We start from the raw sequence: 22560 nt of genomic DNA, 5'->3' as shown, positions 1-22560 counted from the left end.
GGGGGAGAAGACTTACCAAGGCAACTTGGAGATGCTTCTTATATGTCTAATGGGGTACTCCAAGGCTTTTTAATTTAATTTTATTTTTTGCCCCTTATGTTTGGGTCACTTGAGGATGTGCCAGTTCTCATGTGGATGCAGAAATGGGTTTGTGAGCTCCATTTCTTTACTCTCAGAAGGAATGCAGTAAAGCTACAGACTTAAAAAGAGTGAGTGGGAGAGCAGCGCTTGGTGGGCCACCATTGAGATTTGGTGCTGGTCAGTGTTCTTTGTGTGTGTTCTCCAGCCTGGCTAGAAACCAACTCATGCTGAACAATGTCCAGTGGCTCTGTACGTGTCCCCCTGTACATCATTTCTATGAAAATATACAGATAATTTTAAGATTTCCGTTTTAATACAGCTGTATATAGAATTCCATATTCCTCGTATCCAAAGATTTGTGTCTGGAATTGCTCTCTTCTATTAGAAGGGACTGTTCTCATCCTCTCTTTGCTTGCTGGAAGATGCTACCGCCCTTTGGGGTGTTGCCTGTTGGACAGATAGGACTGTCCTGTTGTTAGATGTCTCTTTATGTCCTCTGAGGTTTAGCTTTGCTCCTGTTAACTTTTCAGTTCCCTTCTCTTGTTTTGGGAAACTGCATCAATGTGGTTACCTTTTTTAGCTTGCTGAGTTTCCCACCCCACTGTTGTGCTCTCATGTGATCTTCCTGGAGACTTGGGTCAGAAGTGGAGAGGACCAGCTTGGCCTTTTGGAAGGTTCTTCTTTAGAGACAGTCCTGTAATCCTGGGATAGTGGTTACCTCTTTCTGCAGATCTGGAAGACTGGTGGAGCAGAAGATGTAGCCCTTCTGTCTAGATGTCTGGTGTGGGTAAGGAACAGCTCTCTTGTTAAAAGGTCTAGCTTGCTGGACAGCTGAACTGCAAGAGTAAAGTGAGACCTTCCCAGCGCATTTTTCTGATCCAAGAAACATTTAGCTGGTATACCAGGAGAGGGCTGTAGGTGATACTGCCTTTCTCTTGACCGTGTCTTGATTACAGCACTCACGGGGTGTAGGGGATGGAGGGTCACATCCTTCTGGTATAAGCAGAGCTTGTGCTGGGACAGGGATGTGTTTTAGCCTGGATTGGAGCTCCACATCAGTCCAGTACAGATATGTTTTCTTGAGGATGTTTTGGCTAACTTCTAACATACTCTCGCAAAAATTCAGCTGTGATTTTACTGCTTTCTAGGGAGAAGGGAATAAAATATAAACAATGACTTGGCAAATCTCTCATTGCTCCTGCTTGCTTGTGTCCTCTATTAAGTGGCACTGGTCTGTTTTTCCCTGCAGACTGTCTTCCGCCCTCCTTTGGACCTCTACGATGTCCTCATCCATTTGAACTCAAATCAGATTCCTCGACATCTGGAGAGTGTGGACCAGCCAGTGAAGTCATTTTCCCGGGGAGTGGTGAAGAACAGCAGTGGAGCAAGGATCCTCTTTCCTGTCGTGGATTATGACCCTGTACAATGCTACCTCCAGGACCTGAGAGTAAGCATAGCTCTTTGGGACTGTACATGGGCTGCCTGTCTAAGAGAGAACTGTGTTTTGCAATTTAGGGCATTAGTTGCCTGCCCTTGCTGGTGAGGCTAGATTAGATCAGATGCTAGGAAGAAATTCTTTACACAGAGGTAGATGAGGTGCTGGCCAAGGCTGCACAGAGGAACTGCGGATGCCCCATCCCTGGAAGTGTTCTGGGCTGGGTTGGGTGGGGCTTTGGGAAACCTGGTCATTAGCCATGGTGACTTCAAGGTCCTTTCGAAATGATACCATTTCATGATTCTTTGTATTTTGCATGTGATGGGTACTCTTTATACACTCTGCAATCAGTTTTTCAGCAGAAAACCTCATTCCTTAGAAATAGGAGTGTTGCTGCTATGAGAATGACCTCAGATGTAAAACATCCAGAGCTTTGTTGAAGAATATGACATTTCAATGCATAAGTATCTTGTAAGCCATTTCTTTCCATTCAGTTTATTGACTCTTGCTGGCTTCTTGCTTCTTGCACTGCAGACAGAACTAGCCACGTTTTCTAGGGTGATGTACAAGGCAGTGTCTGCCATAGATAACCGTAATATGATAACAGTAAGCCTACTGCTGTAAATCCAATGGTTGCCTGAACCATAGAGGGCGAATACTGGCCACAGGTTGGTTTATCTAGGCCTCGTTATGTGTCTGATGGCAGAGGAAGTTGGTGAAAGGAGTAAATTGAGAACATCTGTGTCTGAAAGTCATCAATCCAGCGCTTTTCCACCACATGGCCATGACAGATGGGCAAGATGCTGAGTAACAGTTGTGATCTCCAAGCCAGTGCTCTGCAAACGTACAGCCTATGACTTTTTGGCACTTCCTTTCCTTGCTTGCAGTAGCTGAATGTTAATGTGTGAATAGGTGAGGCTCTGATGCCCCATTTTCGAAAGTTGTCTAGACTTTCAGCTGCTGTCATCTCCTACAACAGTTTGTTGTAGTGTTGTAAGCAGTACTGTTGAGTGTTGTAAGCAGTACTGGAACACAAGAACCGTAAGCTATCTCTGGCAGGAAGGTACTGCAAAGGTCTCCAGTCCTGTTTCCCACGGAGAGCAGATTGAGCTTTGCCATCAGGGAAGCCTAGTCCTGTTGAGTGCTAGATATCTCCAGGTCTGGAAATTTCCCGCTCCTGTGAGCTTTGTTCCAATATTTAGTCAGTAGTATTCTGAAAATTTGTTTCTTAGTATCTAATTAGGATTTCCTTTCTTGCAATGCACATTGCTTCCTGAAATCCATCACAACAACTGGGCTGTACTTCTCTGGGGGTGGCTTTTCGCAAGGCAAAACTAGGTCTGTCAGCCCTGTGGACTTGAGCTGTGCTCTTGCATCTCCTAGCAGGTTTGAGGGTTTACAGGGGCTCTTGCCCCTCCCTGAACTAACACACTGGGAAGGCTTTGTCTGCCTTCCCATATGCTTTGCTTGCCTGAAGATTCTGTATCAGTTTCTCTCCAAGCTCATGTCAGGGTAGGAAGTGTGCCCACAAAAGAAAACAGATCTTGGGTACTGTTGTAATTTTTCTGGGCCTGCAGGGTTCCGCATTTGCTTGTCCCCAGGTTGCTTAATGCTGCACAGCCACTGCATGTTTCACTGTTGCTGCTACCAGTCTTGATGGTTGCAGCAGCTGCAGAAAGAGATGGCAGGAAGGGCCTGCAAGTCCAAAGAGGGAACTGCAGAGCTGCTTCACTTTAAACTCCTGTTGAAGTTGGAAAATGCTGGGCCCTTCTCGTGGAATCTCCCTTTTCACCTTAAGTCGGATAACTTAGGAGATGGCCAAAGAAAACTGGAAAGGATTTCTCTGTAGGTTTCCTCACTCTGGGCACAGCCTCATTACTTCCCAAGCTGTCGGCCAACCATATTGTGTACCGATTTCTGCCCTGTCCATGTGAGTACGTTTTGGCTTCACTAGAACTGTCAGGCACAACAGTATGCATGCTGTCACCCACAGCAGACTGAGGCTGTCTGGGAGGAGGGAAAAGACAGGAATGTAATCAAGGTATTTTTAAGTTGAGGAAAACATCATAATTGTCCGTTAATGTCCCTGCAAGTGGCATTGCTTGTTTTTGTGGAATGATGTGGAGGAGAAAGAAAAGGAGGTGTCCAGAGCTGTCCTACCTACAAGAAAGAAGGTGGTTGGGAAGCTCAGATAGTAGAAACCACTGGGGGATTTCTTGGGGTCCAGGATATGCAAGAAGAAGAAGAAATATTTTGTACAGTACTTCTGAAATGGAGCAGGAAGCCCAGTGATTGGGAGCTGTTTGTTATTTCAACCACTACTGATGTCTGGATCTGAGAAAGAGTATCAGTCCAGGCTCCCTTTTTTGTTATCCAGATGATTAGTTTCCCCTACCACTGTGAAACTTGGACAAGGAGGAATGAATCTGGGTAGAAAGTGAAGTTTCTTAAGTCTGAAATCTGTCTCCATCCCATACTTGAAGGGTTAGGGCTGAGTGGAGTCTTTCAGCAGCTGCCAAGGTGCACAGGGCCAGAGCTACTGCATCTTCAGAGAGGTCAGGGCTAAGTGACTTTTATGGAAACCTGGCAGGAGGTTGACATCTTACTTGAAGAGGAATTGGCAACTACTGGAAAAGCTAATGGGGAGAGCAGGCTTCTTGAGGAGCATTTTAATAGGCTTGCAGCAAATCTGGCTTTACAAGGAAACTTGTCAGGAAACTCATCAGGGCGTGTTACAGTGCTTCTGTGCTTCTAGTCAACCTGGTGCCTTCAAGGAGGTGTCAACAATGGCTCCAGAAAGAGAAAAGCGCAAAAGAAGATTCCTTAGAAAGCAGTTTTAATTATCCTGTTAAAAACAAAACAAAGCTACTTAGTTGAACCAGTCACATATGGCATCCAAACAGTGAATTTTTACTGCCTTTTATTACCTATGCAGGTAGTAACAGTAGAGCTTGGAGTAGGGCTTGATTTTTTTTTATTACAAATTATAGCTGGCCCTAATACTAACATCCCAGTGAAGAAACATGGATAAAAGCTATGGTTATGTTGCATTACTGGAAGAAGTGTTACATTCCCAAAGAGGAGCATGCATCTCTTGTCTTTGGCTTGAGAGTGTTTGGGAGGAACAGAGCAGGAATTGGTCACTGATTTCCCAGAAGACCAAGCTGTGTTCCTCTGTGGCCATTTTATTGGAGGTATCCTGCAATACCAGTTCACTTTGCTCCTGTAGCGTCCAAGTCAGCAGCAGGCAGACCTGATCAGGCTGATGAATATCTGTCTGGGCAAACTGGTATTTTTTCTGGAAATACCAAAGGTAACAGCTGCACATGAAGGAGTTGCTGTTGGACACCTTTGCTCTCAGATTACTCAGCCATGCTTAGCTGTGTCAGAGTGCTCCAAAAGCTGATTTTGCGCTGTGCAGATACCAACAGGCAGCTGATGGGGAGCTGCTGGTAGACACTACCCTGTCAGAAATCATCCAGCCCGATGTCTCAGGGTCCTGATGTTGCTTAGAAGCAAGGCCTTTGTCATAGCTTTGTGTTTTTCCTTGTGTTTTTCTTCCCCTGTTTTTTATTGCTCAAAGCAGTTGAGCTCCTCCTTGTCTTGGAGGCTGGGAGCCCTAGGGCTGATATGAATGCAGCAAGATGCAGATGCTGGAAAGGGTTGTGAGAACAGCTCAGTGACAACAGTGAATCTTAACAAGGGACTTTGGACAAGAAGGCATTTGGACACAGAAGTGGCTGGCTTTGACTCAGAGTAATTTGCTTTGCCTTAATAGCACAAACCACAGAATTGAGCAATGAAGTTTAGTAGTGTCTGACGTGGTTTTAGCTGTAGTGGTTTTAGAACAACAGAGAGATATTTGCTATGCAGCAATTCTATGGGATTGTGTTCTCTTTTATGAGTGGAAAAGAAAAATCTGTCCTTTTCAGAGTGTCACGTGAAAAGGTTTTTAAATGCCTGGACATGTTAAGCTGAAAGGAGCAAGGAGGAGGCAGCTCCTTTCTCCAGTAACCAGGAGACCCACGTCTGCCCTCTCTGTTTGTACACCACAAGTGCCCTGGTTTTCTCAAATCAAAGGGGTAGGCTGAAGAGGAGTGCTCTGGAGCTGGAGGATTGCTGCATGCTTTTCCCAGGCAGTCTAAGAGGAGGAAATAAAAGGAGGGGAGGTGTTAAACCCTGGCTGCTTCAATTCATCCTTCTCCAAGAAGATGTGCTACAGGAGCTGGTCTGATCAAGTTGCACTCGTGCCTGAGAGACTCTGAGTAAAGATGAAAGGCCAGTCATGGCATTCAGACAGTGAATGCTTAAATTCCAAAGCAGATGTAATGGAAAAGGCGATCTTTTCTGGGAGTTGGTCCAGATGAGAAGGCTCTGCTCTGCAGACATGCTTTTGAAGGAAAGCAGGTGTCAAACATCCCACAAAGAGGGCTTCCCTGGAACTTTGACCCATAACCAGATTCCCCAGTTCCTATAGTCCTGAGAGCTTCGGTGATCAAACACCTGGTCATGTCCTGACAGAAATTTTCCAGCAAAACAATTATATTTTTAAGCAACTCAGCCAGTGTTCCCCCTGTTGTGACTGTAGGTTTGTGTCATGGCTGCTGTCAAGTTGCAGAACTGTGAACTGCCTCTGTGTCTGCTGAGTTTGCTAGAGATGTAGTATAGGAAGAATCAGTCAGCACAGCTCTTGTTCAAGGGTGGCTTGGATGTCCTCTGTTCTTCGAGATAAAATCTTTCTGCCTGGATCCAGCAAGTTTGTGGATGCAGTTATGTCTGTCTGCATGCTTTTGGGAGCTCACAAAGCCCAGAGTCTCTTACTGTCTCACAAAAATCCCGAGCTGTTCTGTCATCAAAGGGAAAACTCGATGAAGCTGCCTGAGCCCTGTCAGTCTGTGTACCTGCAATGGCTGTTAAAGGAATTGTTTGAGAGATTTAGCTTGCTCTGGCTGCACCTGCCTGTCAAAGAGGTCATGGCAAAGGAGCTGCCCATCTTGTAAGGAGGAGATTCTTTTTTGCATGGATGAGCAGAAGTATATTTCCTGCTTTACAGTAAACATCCTTTCCTCTAAGGCAATGTTTTGTACTTCTAATGTCTTCAGACAAGACCTGTTTGGAAGACTTACAGTCCTTTCCTTTATTCCTCCCACAGTGTAGGAATGTATATCTTGCTAGTGCTTGTTAGGAATGAATTAATGATGTTAGAAGTTCTGCATTGCATACAGTGTAGAAGCTGTGGTTTACGGTATGTAGCTGGAACCAGTGAAATAATTTCAGGTCAGACTGCTCCCTTTCAGTTTTGACTGACAAGCATGACTCTTTCCATATTGTCTTTCTGAAGAGGCAAAGGCAAAATTAAAAAGCTCTGTTGGCTTTTATGTCATGGAGTAAATCTCTGTGTTTGAATGTCTGCCCTCAGAGGGGCAGAAATGACAGGAAATTCTCTGCTCCTACAGCTGCAAAGCAGCTATCAGCCTTACTACCGTGCCTACAGTCAGAAGTGTGTGCACATGAGTGTGCAGATGTGTATTGATGCATCTGCTCCTTCTGCTGCTTGGGTGAGATCAGGAGGTAGTTCTGCTTGCATTTCTGTTTTGGTAATGCCTTACTTCATCCCTTGGAAAAAACTTAAGACTTCTGTGTCAAGTATCATTGGACAAGGTATATTTACTGATAGAACCAGGAGATCATAGGCGAAGGGTTGTTTTTCTCTCTTTCTTTACATTTTTTTTCTTGGTGGTGGTTTATTTTCCCCTCCCTTCTTACCATACCAGTTTTTCTCTAAAATGAATCCTTAGCAGCAGGATTCTCATGTGGCACTGGTGAGCCAGTAGGAGGTAGAACAGTTTGGATGGGCTGAATAAACCAAGATCTTGTAAGTGTTAACCACATGTGTAGTTGTTTGCTGGAAGTAAGTAACTTCTAATAGTTTTATGCTGTCAGGTGTCTGATTGAGAGCACTTAAAATGTCCTGAACCCTGAGGAAATGTTGATGAATATGTTTGCTTTTAGAACTGTCTTACACCAACAAGAACGGACAGATCCATTTCTGAGGTCTCCCCAGACAGCTCCTGTTTCTGTAACAGATGTGGTGCAATGAGAGCCCAATTTCCAGGTTTAAGTAGGAACAATCAAAAAATGAATGGATAAATGATTGCTGGAAAAAAACCCACTCACCTCTAAACAACAGTAATGTAGTTGCTTAACTAGTGTAAGTTCTTAACTCATTATAAAATTCATGCTTCAGCCTGAAAGGCTAAATTCAATAATCCCATTCTAGGAGGGGTATTGTTTTACTCACCACCTTTCTTTGTCTTCAGTTCTTCCACCCAGGTAGCTCCCTGCAGACTGCAGGGACTTTAATATTTTAGGCACTGCTTGCCTTTTCCCAGATGGTAAAGCTCCTTCTTACCTCTGCAAGTAGGAAACTGGCTGTAGGGCTTGATGGTAGGGATCTTTCTAAGCAGGGCCATTAAAACTAAACTGTAACCAAAGATAGAACAGCTTGAGAAGGAACCATGAGTTTAGATATGTTCCCTACCATTTTCTGTTTGTTTGTTTGTTTGTTTGTTTGTTTGTTTTAAACTTTCCCTTGAGAAGGGTGTTCGGAAGCAGAAGCAAGCCTGGTGGCACTGGGCATAGAGAATGGGAAATGGAAAAGAAGCAAACTCTGCTTGCTTTTATTTCTCAAACCTCAGAACAAACAGAAATGCGTTGACTAATAAACCAAATCTTAATGCTGCAGTTTTCCAATTCAATTGCATCTCTGCAGTTTGAAGCTGGCTTGAAGTACTGTCCTGTGGATAGTGCTGGCAGCAGCAGAAGTGCAGGAGCTTGCTTTTTGCTGGGGTTTTGAACTGGGTACTGTGGTTCTCTTGTCTGTCCTCTGCTCCCTCCTGTTTTTATAAAAGGTGCTGAGCATCAGGCAGAGGAACAGTTTTACCAGGAAATGAGCTGAGCCTGGGAGGGTTCCCTTCCTGCAAATGCTCCTGGCTTCTGTCCAACAAGATATGCTTGTAAAAATATCTTTCTCATAGCAACATGTGGCACTTGAGACTTCACATGGTAGATTAATGGATCTTTTTTAGGTTCTCACATGATCTGGTCCCCTCTGAGGAAACCTGCATGATGGCAGTCAGTGTGCTCAGTGATTTGCCTTTGCAGTGCTTTCCTTCCTTCTTGCCATTGCTTTTTGCCATAACTAGGAGTTTGCCAGCTGGGAAAGGATTTTTCAGACTAGGCGTTGAGCATTGCCCATTAGTCTCAGGTGAGAAACACCAGGCAGGTTTGCCTCATTGTCAGTGTATTTATAGTCAGTGGTTTTTCATGCTGGTTTGGTCAGTTAATTCTCTGACCAGCCTTGCCACCATGAAAATCCCGTGGAGTGGGATGAGCTGGCAGCTCTCTAGACCATCCCAGCCTGCTGACCTAATCATATTGCCCTCTTTGTGCTACTTCAAGTTTATACTCATAAATCTATCTCTGAAGGTTGCAGACAACACTGCACCTCTCTGCTTATTGGCTTCTAACACTTAAAATGCTACCCTTGGGATCAGCGGTAATACCAACTCAGTCCACCTTTTTTCCTCTTACTGCCATGTTCATAAAAGGTGCCTACCAAATGTGCCTTTACTGATTTTTTTTTTTTTTTTTTTTTTTTTTTTTTTTTTTTTTCCCCAAGCACATCTGCATGAAAACACCATTATACAATGATGCCAGCATAGATAATTATTTGTAAGGGCATGACAGCAGTGTAGCTGGGGAAGCTAAAGGGATGCAGTTGCTATGATCCTGTTGATAACCAGGAAAAGAGGTTCAACACAGCAAAGTGCAGTGTTTTGCACTTGGGCTGGTGGAATCCCAGGCACATATAGAGATGGGAAGGAGCAGTCCTGCAGAAAAGGACCTGTGGATCCTGGTGAACTTCGCTTGCAGAAGTTGTGTGATCTCCAGCACTTGTTTTCGTGGGAGACTTCAATTTCCCTGATATATGTTGGTAATATAATACAGTGCAGGGGAAGCAGTCCAAGAGGTTTTTGGAGTGTGTGGAAGATAGCTTCCCTACTCAGCTGGTGGGAGAGCCTACCAGGGGTGGTGCCCTGCTAGATCTGCTCTTCTCTAACACAGAAGGACTGGTGGGAGATGTGAAGGTTGGGGACTGTTTTGGGCAGAGCGATCATGAAATTGTAGAATTCTCTATTCTTGGAGATGTCAGAAGGTTGACTAGCAAAACTGCTATCTTGAACTTCAAGAGGGCAGACTTTGACCTGTCAGGATGCCGGTAGCACAAGTCTCTTGAGAGTCGCTCCTTAAGGTTAAAGGGATCCAGGAAGCCTGGATGCTCCTCCAGATGGAAATCTTAAAGGTGCAAGAACAGGCTGTTCCTGAGTGCCGTAAGGCGGGCCATAGGGGAAGACGAACGATGTGGATGAGCCGAGAGCTATTGTTGAGACTTCGGAAGAAAAAGAGAGTCTATGTCCTCTGGAAGAAGGGACAGGCTACTTGGGGAGATTACAAGAAAGTTGCTAAGGTATGCAGGGAGGAAGTTAGGAGGGCAGAAGCCCAACTTGTGCTCAGATTGGCCATTGCAGTAAAAGAGAATAAGAAATCCTTTTATAAATATACCAATGGTAAGAGAAGAACCAGGGAGAATTTTCCATCCTTTACTTGATGCAGCGGAGAATGTGATCACTGAGGATAAGGAAAGGGCTGGGGTCCTCAATGCCTTCTTTACATCTGCCTTTAATAGACAGATCAGTTATCCTCAGGGCGCTTTGTGCCCTGATCTGGAAGTCTGGGATGCTACGCAGAATACACCCCTGGTGGTTCAGGTGGAGACAGAGAGCTTCTCCTCCATCTGAACTGTCACAAGTCCATGGGACTGGATGGACTTCATGCTAGAGTACTGAGGGAGCTGGCGGGGATGATTGCCAAGCTGCTGTCAGCCATCTCCTAGCACTCCTGGTTATCTGGAGAGTTTCCAGAGAATTGGAAGCTTGCCAACGTGACTCCCATATACAAGAAGGGCCATAAGGAGGATCTGGGGAACTACAGGCCTGTCAGCTTGACCTCGGTACCAGGGAAAGTTATGGAGCAAATCATCTTGGGTGAGATCACAGGGCATGTGCGTGGAGTCCAGGGGATCAGGCCCAGCCAGCACGGGTTCATGAAAGGCAGGTAGTGCTTGACCAACCTCATCTCCTTCTACAACTGGATGACCAGCCTGGTAGATGAGGTAAAGACTGTTGATGTAGTCTACCTAGACTTCAGCAAAGCCTTTGACGTGGTCTCTCACAGTATTCTTCTGGGGAAACTGGCTGCCTGTGGCCTGGACAGGTATACCCTTCTTTGAGTAAGGAACTGGCTAGAGGGTAGTGGTTAATGGAGCTAAGTCCAGCTGGCGACCCGTTACAAGTGGTGTCCCCTAGGGGTTGGTATACCCATCTTGTTTAATATCTTTATTGATGACCTAGATGAGGGGATTGAGTGTACCCTCAGTAAGTTTGCAGATGACGCAAAGTTGAGAGATAGTGTCGATCTGCCTGAGGGTAGGGAGGCCCTACAGAGGGATCTAGATAAGTTGGATCACTGGGCTGAGATGAATGGGATGAGGTTCAACAAGGCCAAGTGTCGGGTCCTGCACTTTGGCCGCAATAACCCCATGCAGCACTACAGGCTTGGGGATGAGTGGCTGGATGACTGTGAAGAGGAAAGGGACCTGGGGTGGTGGTTGATGCTCGGCTGAACATGAGCTGACTGTGTGCCCAGGTGGCCAAGAGGGCCCATGGCATCCTGGCCTGCATTAGAAATAGTGTGGCCAGCAGGAGCAGGGAGGTGATCATCCCCTCTACTCAGCACTAGTAAGGCCGCACCTCAAGTACTGCGTTCAGTTTTGGGCTCCTCACTACAAGAAGGACATTGAGGCCCTGGAACACGTCCAGAGAAGGGCAATGAAACTGGTGAGGGGTCTATAGTACAGGTCTTATGAGGAGTGGCAGAGGGTGTTGGGATTGTTTAGTCTGGAGAAGAGGAAACTCAGGGGAGACCTCATTGCACTCTACAGCTTCCTGAAGGGAGGTTGGGGTGAAGAGGGGTTTGGTCCCTTCTCCCAGGCAACAAACAGGACCCAAGCAAATGGCTACAAGTTGTACCAGAGGAGGTTTAGGTTAGAATAAGGAAGAACTTTTTCTCTCAGAGAGTGGTCAGACACTGGAATGGCTGCCCAGGGAGGTGGTGGAGTTGCCATCTCTGGCAGTGTTCAAGAGGCATCTGGATGAGGAGCTGCGAGATATGGTTTAGTGCTTGTGGTAGCAATGGTGATGGCAGGGCAGTTGGACTAGATGATCTTGCAGGTCGTTTTCAACCTTGTGATTCTATGATTCTATGAAAAATGTAACATGAGCCAGCAGTGTGCTCTTGCAGCTCAGAAAGCAAATGGTATCCTGGGCTCCATCAGAAGAGGAGTGGCCAGCAGAGACAGGGAGGTGATTGTCCCCCTCTACTCTGCTCTTGTGAGGCCTCCTCTGGAGTACTGTGTCCAGGTCTGGAGCCCCCAGTACAAGAAAGACAGAGAGCTGTTGGAGAGGGTACACAGAGGAGAGCCACAAAGATGATTGGGGGGCTGGAGCACCTCCTCTACGAAGACAGGCTGAGGGAGTTGGGCTTATTCAGCCTGAAGAAAAGAAGGCTGCAGGTGACCTCATTGCAGCCTTTCAGTACCTAAAGGGAGCCTATAAACAGGAGGGAAGTCAACTCTTTGAAAGGGTAGGTAACAGCAGGACAAGGGGAAATGGTTTGAAGTTGTGGGAGGGAAGATTTAGGTTGGATTTCAGGGGTAAATTCTTTAGAGAGAGAATGGTGAGGTGCTGAAACAGGGTGCCCAGAGAGGTTGTGGATGCCCCGTCCCTGGAGTGTTCAAGGCCAGATTGGATGGGGTCCCTGGCAGCCCAGTCTAGTATTAAATGGGGAGGTTAGTGGCCCTGGCTGTGGCAGGGGGGTTGAAGCTTGGTGATTCTTGAGATCCCTACCAACCCAGGCCATTCTGTGTGATTCTATGTGAAGATTTAAAGAGAGCAGATGGACTGCATTTCTTGTAGTTAGGTTGCTCCAAAACTAGCAAGGCCATTTGCAGAAACTTACCATGTACTAATGTTGGAGGCCATCTTTGCTCAGCCCAGTAAGCGTAAGCCATAGCCTGATGTTAATCTCCAGTGAGATGAACAGGTAGCAGGAAGCAGCTTCTTGGCTGTTTTGGTCAGCTGTGATTGGGATGTATATCTCTAGATATCAGCATGTTGAGTGCTGAGCTGTTGGGCAAGCCTTTTGGATTTGAAGTTGCTTGCAAATGGATTTGTTTAATTCTGCTGTAATGCTCATCCTCTACCTCTTTGCAGTGCTGGAAATCCAGCCTGTGTGGGCTAGAGGGAAACAAGACAGTGGGCTTTTTGAGCTCTCCCACTGAGCGCCATCATGATAGGTTACTCACTGACATAGCTGCTGAAACACAGGGGCAAGGAGAGCAGGTTCCTGCAGTGCCTCCATTGAGTGTTTATTGTATTTGAATCATAGAATCATTAAGGTTGGAAAAGACCTATAAGATCATCTAGTCCAACCACCTACCTATCACCAATACTGCCTAATAAATCATGTCTGTAAGTATTACATCTGTGTTTTCTTTAAATGCCTCTTGGGGCGGTGACTCCACTACTTCCCTAGACAACCTGTTTCAATGCCTAGCCACTCTTTCTGAGAAGAAATTCTATCTAATATACAATCTGCACCTCCGCTGGTGCAACTTGAGGCTGTTCTGTCTTGTCCTATTGCTTGTTACTTGGAAGACCCCCATCTTGCCACATTTGCAGCTCTTGAGGCTGTGAATTACTTCAGGTTTCTGCTGTTAAATATCTTTTGGGATGCTAGGTGTTGACTGCATATGTGGGATTTGTCCTGCAGATGGATTTTTGATACTTTGGTTGCACAGATTGCAGAACTCTAGATTTTGCCCTTTGGTGATAAGTTTTTGGTTTGTCTGAGGTTTACCTTTGCTATCTTCTAGTGGAACTTTCTGTGTCTGGGTTGCCTGCTGGACAGGACCTGCCCCATACCATCTGATGTACTGTGATTTCTCAGACACAGCAATTGGACCTCCGGACTTAGCTTAATAGTGCCAAATCTAGCTGACAAGGGGACATTGATCAAGAATGTGTTGCTGCCGCAGGGATCCAAGTTTCTAGGTTTGGTTCCATTTTTGGAGTGTTCTTGCAGACCTATGGGAGGTGATGGCCATCTGGGACAGCAAGAGGTAGTCAGCAGTCAGATCCTCATGCAAAACTTGGAGGCTCTGAACATCAAGACAGAGGGAATAGAGGCAGCAGGAGGCATTTACGTTTTGTCCTTATGCTGTTTTCCTTCTTGTTAATCCACTGGAAATGTGGTCTTCTTGGTCCTGGCTCATGCAGAGGTACTGTGGGCTATCTGACGCAACCTCTTTGTTTTCACCCCAGGAAGCCTTCGGTGATCTTGCCTTATTCTTCTATGACAAGCATGGTGGGGAAGTGATTGCAGTTTTGTGGAAACCTTCGAGCTTTCAGCCTCAGCCTTTTAAGGTAAGCTTTTGATTCTGCTAAAGGCACATTGCCTTCATACCTTGAAAGCTTGAAGCGCTTTTTCCTGCAGTTGCTGTCTAATTCTCATCAGTCTCAAAGCCCTTTGAGAAATAGAACAAATACTTCTGTCCCTGCCTTAGGAAAGGTGAAACCAGGAAAGAGATGTGGCCACAGCTTCCCCACAATCATCAACAGAGTCAAGAGGGGAACGAACTTATGTTCTTGGACAAGCCCTAGCACTATGATTACTATGTACTGGCTCACTGTCCCAAGTGTTCTTCTCTGGTCCCCTTCTGGGAGATCGGCAATGCATTGTTTGCTAAAAATGTTTGCTCTGTGAAGCAGGCTGACCCTTTCTCATGGTTCTGGGTTCTCTTAATAGAAATATCTGGTCTGCAAGATGTTAAATCATCAAGTCCAGCTTTAAAGTGCTTAAGTCCTGTAAATCTATGGAGATGCATTCCATCCATGCTGTGTGGGTTGGTGATCTCTAGAGGGTAATTAAACTAGGTGTGAGACATGTTGAAGTGATTCATGGTGCTTTCTATGAAAGAAAGACACAAAGAAACTGAGTAGTGACTCACAGTATGGAGTTGGCAGCCCAGGTTCTTCTGCTGTTACTCTCTGGGTGATTTATCTCCCCTCTTCATGGCTAGGGGGCATTGGCCATTCAGCTTAGCTGGAGTTGTGAAACCTGGTTGTTCATGATGGTGAAATAATAGGAGGAGATGCTGGCATCTGTGTTGAGTATAGCTTGATTAGACCTGAGGTGTGTTTTTTCATTTTTTTTCTTCTTCTTTTTCCCCATCCTAGTGGAGCTAGCAATCTCTTTGAACTCAAGGTCTTGACATACAACTACAGAGCAGAACCCAGCCAGCTCCTAATCCTTGGTCATGGTCTGGTGCCTGGCCTTTGCTGTTCTCTGTCTGTTCTGTTGACACAGGCTTCTCCATGTGTCTGTGTACTCTCTTCCCATCTTCACCATGCTCTGGCAGTTGTTTCTCTTCTTCCCTTGCAGTCTTTGTGCTGCAGCTCCAACAGCACTTCATTACATCTAATATTGAGCAGTGATGGTAGCAAGAAGTGGTATAGAGGTTTGGTGGGGTTTGTATGTAACAAGCCAGAAGAGCAATTTACATCTGTTTTTGGGCTTGTAAAGGTTGCAAAGCAGCTCTGAACTGGTGTTGCCATTTGTATAATGTTCATTTATGCCCTGCAGGTCTCTAATATGAAAGGACGAACAGTGACAACTCTGAACTCTGAGCTGGTTTGCGTTCCCAACATAGAAGCAATTCTGGAGGACTTTGAGGTTTTGGGAGAAGGCCTGGTGAAAAGAGTGGAAGCTCATACAGAGAAATGGACTGTCTGAGGCCATTAAGAAGCATGAGAAGGACTTGTCCTGAAGCAGATTTTGTTCACTCTGGAGCCATTTGATTTTATAAGTCAGTCCCAGGAAAGGCTTTTGGCTTTTCAAATCTCAGAATTGTGTATCTGACTGTATTTAACTTAGTATACCTTGTCCAGAAAAGTGATGGGACCTTTATTGTTTTTAAGAATGCAATTATCTTTTTATTTTGAAGAAAATATAAAGATGGAATAATTTTTTTGAAAGTGTTTCTTTTCATCACAGGAAACAGTGTTCATAAGAAAATGTCAAGGCCTGAAAATTTTGTCTGGAGTGCGGAATAGGAAGGCAGCTTCCTAGATCATAGCATCTTCTGTCACGTGAATAGCTGGCACATCTAAAGAAGCCAACACTGAAAACTAAGCAGATTATTCCCTTCTACTCAGCTCTGATGACAGTCAACTGGTGTGCTGTGTCCAGTGCGCTGGGCACCCCGGTAAAAGGGAGATGGAAATGCTGGGGTGGGTCCTAGGAAGGCTTCCAGCCACCCAGGTGGCTTCCGGTGAAGATAATAAAGGAGTTGAAATGTCAGTTATACAAGGAAGCTGTATGAACTGTCCAGCGTGGAGAAGAGAGCTCAGGAGTATCTTACCAGTACGTATAAATGTCTGATGAGGGAGAAAAGCAGATGGAGCCCTGAGGAGCAGGGGGTGTTGGACCTACCAAGCCCCTGGCTGAAATTATTGTGTGGACTTCTTATGGGGAAAAAGAAATAAGAGAGTGAACTAGTCCCATCTGCCTCTTTCGATTTAGGTAGCACATGCAGTAAACAGAAAAATGCAAGCACGTGTGTCAGTTCATGTGTATGAATCAAATGTAGGGTAAAGGAAGCCAACTTGGTGATAGCAGATATTGCTGAAGCCAAAAATAAATTGAACTTGGGAAGCCAAGTGAATGTTATGTAGATAACTGTAGAGAATTGTTGCTTGATAAAGAAGCTTTTGGGTGGGATGCTAAATCTTTTTGTCAAAACCTACCAGCCTCTCCAGCTATGAGAAGTGAGTCGAAGCTTTGTAGAGAAGACTCGCAGGTTGCTTTTTTTTTTCTTTTTTTTTTTGTTTTCCCAAGTACTTTCTCTGAAGCATTTCAAAACAGGCTATGTCGGGGATGGGATACTGGGCTGATATTGCATAGCTAGTGCCCATTGGCCCAGTGTTTGGTGGCATAGTGTGTCATATGGGACCTGGATACTTATGTGTAGCATCCGAAAAACATTTTTCTCTCTTCCTTATGCCAGCAGCTGAGAAAGGCTGAGGGTGAAAACCTTTCATAGAATCACAGAATCGTAAGGGTGGAAATGAGCTGCAAGATCATCTTGTCCAACCGTCCTTCCACTACCATTGTTACCACAAGCACTAAACCATATCTCGTAGCTCCTCATCCAGACACCTTTTGAACACTGCCAAGGACAGCGACTCCACCACCTCCCTGGGCAGGCCATTCCAGTGCCTTTGTACATCTATTACCTGCAAGATCTTTTTGGGAACACCTAAACTGAAAACACCCAAAGTACTTAGTATACGAAACACGCATCAAATCTGAGAACAAAGTGGCACTTTCTGTTGCTACTGTGACCCCTGTAGTTAAGATACTGATGACAAATCCATTAGCAAACATGATCCAGGTATTGACTTCAGCAGGTTTCAGAAGCAGTGAACAATTAATCTCTAAACCTTCTTTATCTTGTTTTATCATCCTCTAGGTGTTTGTATGCCTTTAGCAATGGCTAATCTTCCTGAATACTCACCAAAAGTTGGACAGCACTCAAGTTGCTGCATTGGTTGTGTGTGCTGAAGTTTGCTTCCTTGTATGCTCTGTTATATTCTTGCTTTTCCACTTATTGTATGCTTTAGATGTAAATAGTCTGGAACTGGGGCACTCTCCTTGCTGAATCTGTTGATGTTTTTCCTTAAGGTCCGAAGGCATGTGCTGTAGACCATGTTAACTTGCAGGGGAGCAGAGTTCCTCCAAACCTTCTGCCCCATCTGGAAAGTTTCTGCTCCCCTCCTTTCCTGGGGTGTCACAGAATGGGACATGTAGAAGTGCTGCTGCTTGCTAGCATATTTCCCTGCCATGGAGAGATGCTTTTAGCTTCTGCAGCTGGACCATTCTGTAGTTCTCCCTATCTGTCCTCCCTTTCAGGGCAGTTTGTGAGATACGTAAAATACATAACCTGTAAAGGAAGCTCTGCAGCACCTCTCCTTTCATATCCTTGTGTTACCATCTGATGTTGTTTTGATACTCCATTCCCTTTTTGCTTTTAGAAAGGTGTAAAACCTTTGACTACACAGCCATATTCTGCCCTCTTTGTTGTTGGGTAGAACATGCTGTTTGCATCAAAGGGCTGGGAAGTGTCCAGGCTAGCCTCCTATAAAAATAATGATGCCAAGTTAACTGATGATGAGTGAACTCACTCGTAACCAATCCCTCATGCAAGTACCAGCGTGCTAGTATTTCACAAGCTTATGCCACAGCAGCCAGCTGTGAGCTGAGGTCAGGCCTGTGCAGATGGCTGCTGCTTTGAATGTCCATTTTGGTGGCTGACATGGGTATTTCAGTAGAAGCATCAAAACATTTAAGATAAGCAACTCTGGTCACTGCTAGCCCAGCTGTCATTACTTGGATCCATCTTTGAGCAGAAACTACCCAAGTATATACATTATCCTAAGTAGCTGTGTTTCTCATGTTGCCAGAGCATTGACTGATCCATGGGCTCCTGCCTCCTCTTTCAGAGGAAGAAGGAAGTCCTCAATGTCCCAAATACTGCAGTATGCTAGTATTTAAAAGCCATTACTGGAGCCCATGTTTGCACAATCTAACATTGCAAATGCCTTGGATCATGTCACCAGCTTGAGTTAGTCTTGTGGCCAGTGATGGTGGACAGTGACAGCCTGGGACACTGTCAAGCTGGAGTGCTTAGGTGATCATTGTGTGAAAGTAAGGTGGTGATGGTGGCTTTGCTGAACAAACTATTTTGTAAAAAAATCATAGAAGTGGGAAGGGAAAAGAGGAATGTGCAAGGTTAAGATGAATCCCCTGAGTTGGCGTTATGGCCTCTGTGTCCTGATCTGGTTGGCACTCTTGCTTCAAGAGCTGGGTTTTCATGAGAGGATTTTGATACCACCAAAGCCTACTGGGTGCAGATGTGGTCTAGGAGATGTGGTGCACTGGATCAGCCTCAGCTTGGCAGATGGTGCTGAGAAGCATGTCTTAGGGTAACGGGAAGAATGAGAGGTTGTTTGTTTGCCAGGGTGGCAGTCTTTCTTGAGGTGATGGATAAGGCTCATTTACTTGACCAAACCAGTTCTGAAGTTTCTGGAAACTCAGATGTTTCCTAAAGGAGTTGCCCTGGTAGGGACCAGTGAAGCCAAAGGATCTTGAGTCCATGGCATCATTTTCTGTGGTACTTTTAGGGACTGCACATTGATGTTCTCTGATCTCCTAGGCAACACAAACATAAGAGAAGACAAGTAAGGTCTCACAAACTCCTGTTGCCTGATTTATGGCTCTTGGTTTGTCCTGATAAATTGTTGTTGTGAAAGCTGGGGTAGGGCCCGGGTTATTCAGAGTACGCTTGATGACAAACTGTTCTGGGTTTCCACTTCCAGTGAGTGGGCACTCAATTGCTTGCAAGTTTATCTGTGTTTGCTTACTTGTGGTCCACCGACAAACAAGAAATGTATACAGAGCTGACCTTTGAGAGCCATGGGATGGTGCAAGAGGCAGGATTAGGAGGAGGGAAGTGCTGGAGCTTAAGTTGATGGCAGGGGGTTTTAACATGTTGTCACTAGTCTGACACTGAGTGTGCAGGCATTGCTGCCATGTTAATTCTGAAAAATAAGAAACCTTAGAAGTTCTTCACTGAGTCTTGTGTGTGGTGGCTGAGCACAAAAGGGGATGTGCTCCCAAATGCCAGGCTGGGCTGTGATGAGGGGATGTTGGTACGTTTAGTCAGTAGATGAGGTCAGTTGAGACAGGTCTCAGCACTATGTGCTTTCTGGCATACACTGCCGAAAGCTGGTGCATCTTACCTGGCCTCTATCTGAGCTTCAGGCTAAAAGGATCAACTCATGTTTTGCTAAGGATATGCTACAAAAAAGCAGTTGTTGGAACACAACTGGTGTTGGTTTCGATGAGAGGCTGAGGGACAGAACCTTTCTGCTTGCAGCAAGGCCCTGTTTGCCCAGTGTCCCTCATAGCTTTGAGCAGCTATCACAGGATTTTTCAAACAAAACTAGGGAAACAAGCTGACAAGATGCAGCTGAAAGTGGAGTGTCTGATTGGAAAGATGATGAGATCATCCAAGCAGTTTGACTACTTTGGGGTTTGTGGGTCTGCTGTACTGGTCAGCTCTTGCTGGACTTGAGCAGGTCATGCTGGCTTTCTGCACCCAGTGGGATCAGGACTTGTAGAACTGGTGTGAAGGCCAGCCTGCAGCACATGGCGAGCCAGCTCTTGTTACATCTTGTCGATGGGGATTAGCTTTCCTAAATGCTCAGTCAGGTGGAATAATGGGCAAATGAATCTCATGCTCTCTCCTGTGTCAACCTGGGGCTCCAGAAGGGGTAACCTCCTCCATGTCTTGCAGCTGGTAGCACCAGGTCCTGGGCTTGGTCCCTTCTTTTCATTGACCTCTCTTTTCTTTGTGCCCGTCAGAATAGACCCCATGTGTCTCTTCCTTCCTCAGGATAAGCCTATCTCTCTTGTATCAGGGTTGGTATGCCTGCTCTTTTCCCATCACCATCAGACGTGGCAACTGGAGGGGTGTGAGAAGAGGATGCCCTGGGAGGATTGTGTGGTCTTGGGGGAGGGATGGGGTGGCACTTCCCAGTTCTGCTGTGGTGAGAAGTCCTAGAATGATCCACTGTGGAGTAAACTTGTCACCTAGGGCAGAAGGAGCAGAATCGCAGAATGGCTGCTGGTCTTTCCTGTGCTGAGTCACATCAAGAAGACTTGCTGAGCCCTTTTTTCAGCCTGTTTGTGACAAGCGCCATAAAAACTTGGCATAGCGAGGGTCTAGCAGTGCTGGGACACAGTTGTCATTATCTTTCTGTCTCAGCTGGTGCTGTGAGGCTTGGGGTGAGCCACATGGCAAGCAGCTGGCAGTGGGGAAATGGCTCAAGCCACTTGCCCTCTCTAGAAAAGGATCTGAAGCTGGATGGTAGCTTTGCAGTAGGGGAAGAGCAATGTGGAGTTTTATATATAGCTCATTCCATGGCATGACAATATTTAACTTACTATCATTGCTGCTGCACACACACAGTGCCATTTGCAGCAGCCAAGAGGGCTTTGTTCCTGGGGTGGGACTGCTAGTGCTCAGGAACTCTTTAAGATAAACTATCAGCCAGCAACACACAGACCTTCCTGAGCAGCTGCTGAGGTTGCTTTGTGCAAGTGGGACACCCTAACACCTGCTTTGCTTGCCCCCAAATTGAGTTTACAATACACTGGTGACAAATTACCAAAAAAACTTGAATTCAGGCCAGGCAAGCAGCCACGCAGTGGCAGCTGCTTGGTGTACATAGATGCAGTACCGGGAGAAGAGAAGAGAGCTTGCACTTTCTGCTTTCCTCATACTACTTTCATTATATCTCCTGTAGCATTTGCCCATCCCCACTTAAACTCTTGGGCTCCACAAGGACAGGCTGACTGTGCATTACCCACAAAAGTCCTGATTACACACAAGTTGTGCCCATTAAGCTCACACCTTGTACCCTCTGCAGGTCAGTGTCATCTCAGCTGGTGAAGCAGCTGGGCAGGCTGGAGGTCAGTACCTGCCTGTCCCCATCCTGGAGTCTCGGTGAGTGTATCCGGTCCTGGGGTATGAGCAGGACCCCTGCATCTTGTGATCCCACTGACACCAGTAGTCATGGCGACTTACTTCTGCATCCTGCTGCATCTTATGGAACAGCAGGGAGAGGCTGGGAAAGACGGAGTGGGTGGAACCTTCTCTCTGTACAGCACAAAGGATGTGGGCTGCTCCAGGGGTAGTCTGGGGTTTTGTATTCTTGTGGTGCATGTGTGGCTACAGTGTGACAAGCTCTTCTGGTCATCTTTACTTCATTTAGGATTTCACCAGCAACATGTCCACAGAACGATTTCTTAGTGGACACATGGATGCTACCTCTGTTCTATCTGCAGATTTGTTCTGATCCTAATGAAATTAGGGTGTCAAAGGGATGTTGTTGAATGTCACACAAGACATGCAGCTGGGGACCATGTGTGCCACCAGCTGTTCTCTGCTGTTCGTTCTTCTGGGGCTGAACTTTGGATTGCGTAGTCCTTGTAGGCTGCTTCTCTACCTTGTGCTATCCCAATTGCATTTTCCCTAAAGGGAAAAGCTCAGGGAATTAGTGAGTTTATTGCAGGTCAGGACCATGGAGGGGACTTCCTAGGGAACCACAGGGAGTTTGAGCAGAGGCTCTTTGGGCACTTTTTCAAAATGGTGAGCATGCTAGCACTCAGCTGGAGCACTCCTAGCTATCTTTTCTCTGCTTGTGCTGGCCAATAAATAATTGCATTGCACTTCTAGGTCCAAACCCTTAGCAGGTCTGATTCATGCAGACCCCTTTTAAGACAGCTAAAGACCCTCTGCTGCCTTGCTCTTCTCTCTTTCTGAGTATCTTGCACACTGGGGGTGTGGGAGCCTATGTATGGTGGGGGGGAGGTGCCCCAGCACATGTTGATCAGGCAGGACTGGTCTCTGTGTGCTGTACCTCATGTTAGCTGGCTGCAACCTCCCTGTCCAGCACAGCCATGGGGGGCATGGCCTTTCAAACAAGGTCTCTTGTTGGTCCGAAAACAGACCCTCTTGGACAAGCAGGAAGTAGAGACTTGGGCAGGAAATGCTGGGTGTACAGCTTTTTGATCTAGATGATGCTGGAGGTCAGTGCTGATGGTTGTAGACAGATCTCTGCGTGACAGCGTTTGCTCTGCAGGGGTCAGTGGCAGTAATGCCAGGAATTGGATGTCTCTGGGTCCCCTAGGCTGGACTAAGGAATCTGGTCCTTGAGCAGGTTTTCCTGCTCATGCCT

The 22560-nt window shown here is 46.0% G+C and overlaps 1 protein-coding gene across 1 annotated transcript in view; it reads left to right on the top strand.

Annotated features, from left to right (window-relative positions):
* NOL6 (nucleolar protein 6) overlaps positions 1-15732 on the top strand; it is a 36587-nt gene extending 20855 nt beyond the window's left edge. The window contains exons 24-26 of the mRNA XM_031557221.2: positions 1331-1528; positions 14020-14121; positions 15341-15732. Coding sequence (XP_031413081.2) covers positions 1331-1528; positions 14020-14121; positions 15341-15490 — 450 coding nt within the window. The 3' untranslated portion in view covers positions 15491-15732. The remainder of the gene's footprint in view (positions 1-1330; positions 1529-14019; positions 14122-15340) is intronic.
* Positions 15733-22560: the final 6828 nt, after the last annotated feature.

This window comes from Meleagris gallopavo, chromosome Z (genome assembly GCF_905368555.1).
Source record: "Meleagris gallopavo chromosome Z, MGAL_WU_HG_1.1, whole genome shotgun sequence".
NCBI classification, from domain to species: domain Eukaryota; kingdom Metazoa; phylum Chordata; class Aves; order Galliformes; family Phasianidae; genus Meleagris; species Meleagris gallopavo.
The sequence above is the reverse complement of the archived record's forward strand: the minus strand, read 5'-3'. Positions and strand labels throughout refer to the sequence as shown.